Raw genomic sequence first — 6,251 nt, 5'->3', positions numbered from 1 at the left:
TCCCCTACCTAAACCCCCCCCCCGGCCCTATCTAAACCCCCCCCTATCTTTGTTGGCAGATTTACGCCTGCTAAAAGCAGGCGTAAATCTGCGCGCGCCAGCAGGCTGCTGGCGCACCGTCACCCGACCCGGGGGCTGGTCCAGAGGCCTCGACCATGCCCCCGGGCCGGCGCAATGCCCCTGACACGCCCCCTCCCCGCCCCTTTTAGAAAGCCCCGGGACTTGCGCGCGCCCACGGCCTATGCAAAATAGGTGCACCGGCGCGCACAGGGCTTTTAAAATCCGCCCCAATATATAAAAAAATTATTTCACATAAAAAAAAAAAGAAAAAAAACCCCTCAAAACTAGAAACTCACCTTTAACTACCAGGCACTATATTTGTTGCTAGCACCCATGTTACAATCTTTGTGTTAACAGATGATTTTAATGCAGCTTAATACATATTACTCAATTTCCTGAAAGGTGTCGTGCATAAGATTTACACTATACTTCAAACAGGTGCAAACAGCAGAGAACCTTAACTGTAGCTCTGTCAACTATCATTAAAACCAGAGAACATGAAAATAATATTATGGATAATTTAACATTTTGAATACCAAGGCAGCTTAAGGAATACTTCCAATGATAAATGTCACCTTGCAAAACTGAAATCTTTAAGTCAGCTATATTGAACAAAAATGCATCATTTAAAAAATGCCATAAACCACTGCTGTACTTTAATCTTCCATGCTGAAATACTGAACAAATGCATTATAGGGTCCAATTACTGTTTTTCTTATGTGCATAAGACTTTTTATCACAGTTTCTTGTAAACACTGTGGTTTGGATGTAGTTGGATTTATTTCACAAAGTGAAAAATACTCAAGTGGTACACAAGCTTTTGTCTATGTGAACTCATCAAATAATTGCAAAATCTAAAAAATGAACATCATGTTATAACACTAAAAAATGTATATATATCAAAGAACAAATCTTTTCTAAAAATATGAAAGATGTGTTCATACATATCTAATAAATATCAGTTTGTCTATGCCAAGCGTGATGTTTATCAGATAAATATATGCACACCTTTCACATTTTTGTAAAGAACTTGTTTTATAGTGTTATAATCTGACTTCTATTTTTTGCAATTATTGAATTTATTTTTATATTTCTTTCTAGCTCTTCTGTTACAAGTAGAAAAAAAACAATACTATCACTGCTTTTTATAAACATTGGAGTTTCTAAATGCTGCCTTTAACAACATCATAATTATGAGACAAAGTTCTTTCCAAAACTGTTGTCTTCATAAGTCATTATTTACAATACATAAAAACAGCAAGATATATAAAAATAATTTTCCTCTAGTCAATGCAAAATAAATGTACATAGTCATATCAACATTTACAGACCGTTACAAAAGTAATATGTAGAAAACAGCATGTCCAGATTATGTCATAAATTGCTTCTGGATAGTCATTACTTTTCCAGTGTATTAAATGAGAAATCTTTCATCCATCAAAGTTTTGGATGCTAGATTCTTCTGTCCCACAGCATTACGAATAATCCTAAAAATCTAAAAATTGAAGAAAACAAATTTCAGAGAAAATAATAACAAAACTAGTATTTTCTACAATAATACAAATGTTATTCATTTAGGCTATTAGAAGTTTATCGTACACAGCACACCTCACAGGTGAACAGTGAAAATTCTACATATAAGGGATCATTTTTAGACTATCTGCTTTGGGGCAAAGTTGGCAGGTACATTTTACCTGCTGACTGTGCACAGAGTTAGACTTCTGAAACTTCTTTCATATTTAGCTGATAAACATAAGTCAGAGAACTCTCCTTACATACCAGAAATCAACAAAACCAAAATTGAAAGAGGCTGTTTATTATTTCTGAGTTATGCAAGGCTGGTAAATATTTTGTCAAGCAAATAAACAAGACAGCATTTTCTTCAGAGTAACAGGTAAGCACAGGATCGGACAGAGAAGCCAAAGGAATGAGACATTCAATCCAATAGGTAAGGCTATAAAAAGTTCCTTTATTCAGTAAATCTAAACAGGGACCAAAAGCCCAAACCCCTGACATCTCTGTGAATGGACCCGAGTCAACCTGCTCCCTGGTCAAGTTTCATGTAGTTATGCATATTTCTTCAGGGACTATGGCAGTATACATTCACAAACAATGAAAACTCATCTCAAACACATTACATGAATATATGTGAACAAGATTCTGTTTCTTTTGTTAACCACAGGCACTAACCAATGGTAGAGCAACTTTCAAAATGTTTAGTGTCAACCAATGGCAGGCTAGCTTTTGAAATGCTCAATGACATCATAATTTACTTCCCTGAGATTTCAAATGAAATGGTCTGTTTCCCTATAACAGTGTTTCCAAGCAGTGTGACAGGGCACACTGATGTGTCTTTAGAAAAGTCCCCACTGACTGATGTACAGATTAAGGCCAGCACTTGGATTTTGCTCTCAGAACCTTGCTGCAACAAAAGACACTAGTGGTGATTCTTAAACTTGTAGGAACTCCTTTCTAAGAACTTGTGTAATCACATGTCTCTTTTTCCTGGAGTGTGATCATTAATGGGCAGCATGCAAGGCAGGAATAGCTGGGACCCTTTTTCTGTGGCACACAAATTGTACACCACACCACCTCATTTTCCCTGTTCTTCCAGCCTCTGTCTTATCCCCAGTCTGAGAGAGCAGGAAGACCATGCACTAAACACTGGATACAATTCATGCTGAAAGTTGGCAAAAGCAGCAAAGGAGGAGCTCTGGAAGCTGCATGTAGCAGCCAAGTTAACTAACTGGCTGTCCACACCACAAATCTCCTGCACTTGTATATAGAGGGAGCTGACCCACTGTGGTGGGTTTATGAGTGTCTTTGTAGTTCTCTCCCTTGTTATAAAATTTGGAAGAGACAGGTAGGGACTTCAGTGATTTCCTAGCTCTTCCTTTCAGGCCGATACAGTAAAGGTCGCGGGAGAGCGCCTGCTCTCCCGGCGAGTGCACAGGCCACTCTCCTATGCACATGAGTTAATATTCAAATGAGGGCCCGCGGTAAAAAGAGGCGCTAGGGACACTAGCGTGTCCCTAGTGCCTCTTTTTTGACAGGAGCGGTGACTGTCAGCGAGTTTGACAGCCGATGCTCAATTTTGCCGGTGCCGGTTCTCAAACCCGCTGACAGTCACAGGTTCGGAAACCAGACACTGGCAAAATTGAGCATCCGGTTTTCAACCCGCGAGCCGATTTTTAAATTTTTTTTTAAATTTTAAATTATTTTTTACTTTTGGGACCTCAGACTTAATATCGCCATGATATTAAGTCGGAAGGTGTACAGCAAAGCAGTTTTTACTTTTTTTCTTAACACTTTCCCGGTGCTGGCAGAAATTAACGCCTACCTTTGGGCACTGTACTGTATCGGCCTGTTTGTATCCTAGTTCTCTTTGTATTTGCACTGCTTGCACAGTGGACGCTGGTGTGCCTCACCACACATTTGTTATTGTTTGTATGCCTTGGACATGAAAAGACTGGGAAACACTGTCCTGTAAGAAGAGGTTCTCAAACCTGTCCTGGAGGACCCCCAGCCAGTCGGGTTTTCAGGATATCCACAATGAATATGCATTAGATAAAATCTGCATGCTGTAGAGGCAGTGCATGCAAATTTATGTCATGTATATTCATTGTGGATATCCTGGAAACCTGAGTGGCTGGGGGTCCTCCAGGACAGATTTGGGAACCACTAACCTATAAGACAAAGAAACAAGGATTCTGAATGTCATGGGCATTAAAGGCATATTAGACGTGAGCCAGGGTCATGAGGTGGCAGACATTTGAATGAAATTGGAAAAAAAGATAAAAATTATTAGAGGGAAAGGATACACTTACAGGGGCAGTATAGACTCTGTAGTAAATTAGACTAAAATAAACCATGATTATTACTTTTTATCTTTATTTATATATTTTCAAATTACAAATGCCACAGTAACATTCATTAAGTATATTCAAAGAATCAAAAATAAATCTCATCTCATAAAACTATTATATTACCTTCATAGTTAAATAAAGAAAACATTTCCCAACTATATCTTCCTTCTCTTTATGTAATATAATATTTGTAAAATCAAATATTTGTAATTAACTTTCACTTTTAGGAAATATCAAGCATTGCTGAGACTCAGAAATTTCCGAGGAAAAATCATAATTGAAATAAAATCTTAGATAGACATTTACATAGCTTCACAACTGTTATTCCCATTTCATGCCCTATACATTTGAGACCATTGGGGATGACGTGGCTTGTGCCTCCAAAAATTGCTGAAGTTGTTCTATTTGAAGAAAAACAAACATTTGTTCACCTCTCTTTATCTCACATTTATATGGATAACGCAAAAAAAAAAAAAAAAGAATAACCCAAAGACTGAACTTTTTGCTTGTAGCTAGAAATTCTTTCCTTCTAGTCCTAGTTACAGGAGCTAGATCCAGTGTTTATCCCATGCCACTTTGAATTCTTTGACTGTTTTCTTCTTCACCACCTCCTCCAGAAGGGCATTCCAAGCTTCCATCACCCTCTCTGTGAAGAAATATTTCCTGATACTAGTTCGAACCCTGTGGAGTTTCATTTCATGGCTCCTAGTTCCATTGTTTTCTTTCCAATGTAAAAGGTTCGAAGTCCATACATCATTGAAACCTTTTACATATCTGAAGGTCTGTATCATATCTCCCCTGCACCTCCTCTCTTCCAGCATATACATATTCAGATCTTTCAGCCTCTCCTCATAGATCATCTGATACAGACCATTTTTGTTGCACTTTTCTGGACTGCCTCCATCCTGTCTCTATCCTTTTTGAGATACAGGCTCCAAAAGTGAACACAATACTCCAAGTGAGGCCTCACCATGGACCTGTACAAGAGCATTATCATCTCATTTTTCTTACATACTTTCTCTATGCAGCCCAGCATTCTTCTGGCTTTAGCTATTGCCTTGTCACATTACTTCACCATCTTCAGATCCCCAGACACAATCAGCCCAAAATCCCTCCCTTGGTCTGTGAATATTGTTTCGTCCGTCAGTCGCAGATGGCTGCGACTGCTCTGCCTCACCTTTCTTCTACCTTTTCCCTCCTCCCTTGGAAGGATGGCTGCCTCCACTGCTGTTTGCCGAAACCCTCGGCGTCTCCGAGCCAGCATGGGCGTCCCCATCCACCATGCTTCTTCCTGAGGCCTCCTAGGGCGCGCACGGTGCCTACGTTTTTGAATACGTCTTGCGGGAACCTCGGGGGCAGCCCCACTGCATGACGTCAGTACCTCCGGGTATTTAAACCTCCGCTCCAATTCAATGAGTTAGCAAGGACAACGGTTTTGCTACTCTGACCGCTTCTAAGCTGCTTGCTTGGATTCCTCACTACCCTCCGGGGTATCTCGCTACCGCGGAATCTCTGGGTACCCGCTCCTCAGGGGCCTCTCGCTTCTACTCGTCCTCCGGGGTTAAACTGCCTAACCTAAAGGACACCCGCTCCTCGGGGGTCCTGTCTGCTTTCTTTCAGGAATCCTTCAGCGCTCCTAGGTACTCGCTTCTCGAGGGCCTATTCTGCTCAGGGTATCCTGCACCTTGGACCTCAAGTCCCTCTCTCCATCTAAACTACTGAAGGAAGTTATCAGCACTGCTACTCTGTATCGCATCGCTACGCTCCAGCTTCTCCTCATTCCACCCTTCAGGTTCACGGCCTATCCCAAGCTGCGGAACACTACCGGACCTTTGCTACATCTGGGTGAGACCATCATCTACAGAGACTGTCTGAGTACTGTGATATCTCTAGACTACAGCACTGTCCATTCCTTGGGCAAGATTCTATTCATCAACTGCAGTATAATAAAGCTTTATCTCCTCAGTGTCTGCTTACTAGAGTCTAGCCAATCGTTGTGGTTCCCCACAGGGCCCCTCCCCATGGGAGGAGTCATCGCCACTTCGACCAAGAGTCCACAATATGCCACAAACCCAACACATATCAGTCTTTCATCCTTCATCACATACAGCTCTTTTGGATTACCGCATCCCAGATGCATGACTTTCCACTACTTGGCATTAATCCCAGTTGCCAAATCTTTGACCACTCTTCAAGCCTTCTTAAATCACTTTCATTCTCTTTACTCCATCAGGTGTATCCACTCTGTGGCAGATCTTAGTATCATCTGAAAATAGACATACTTTACCTTTCTATCCCTTCTGCAATGTCGCTCACAAAAATATT

General features: G+C 40.9%; 1 protein-coding gene across 1 annotated transcript in view; it reads right to left on the bottom strand.

Annotated features, from left to right (window-relative positions):
- Positions 1-259: 259 nt before the first annotated feature.
- The window catches only part of TMEM67 (transmembrane protein 67), a 624,701-nt gene continuing 618,709 nt past the window's right edge, over positions 260-6,251 (bottom strand). Inside the window, 1 exon segment of the mRNA XM_029591688.1 lies at positions 260-1,555. Within this exon segment, the coding sequence (XP_029447548.1) occupies positions 1,475-1,555 (81 nt within the window). The 3' untranslated portion in view covers positions 260-1,474.

The sequence above is a fragment of the Rhinatrema bivittatum genome, chromosome 2 (assembly GCF_901001135.1).
Source record: "Rhinatrema bivittatum chromosome 2, aRhiBiv1.1, whole genome shotgun sequence".
NCBI classification, from domain to species: Eukaryota; Metazoa; Chordata; class Amphibia; order Gymnophiona; family Rhinatrematidae; genus Rhinatrema; species Rhinatrema bivittatum.
The sequence above is the reverse complement of the archived record's forward strand: the minus strand, read 5'-3'. Positions and strand labels throughout refer to the sequence as shown.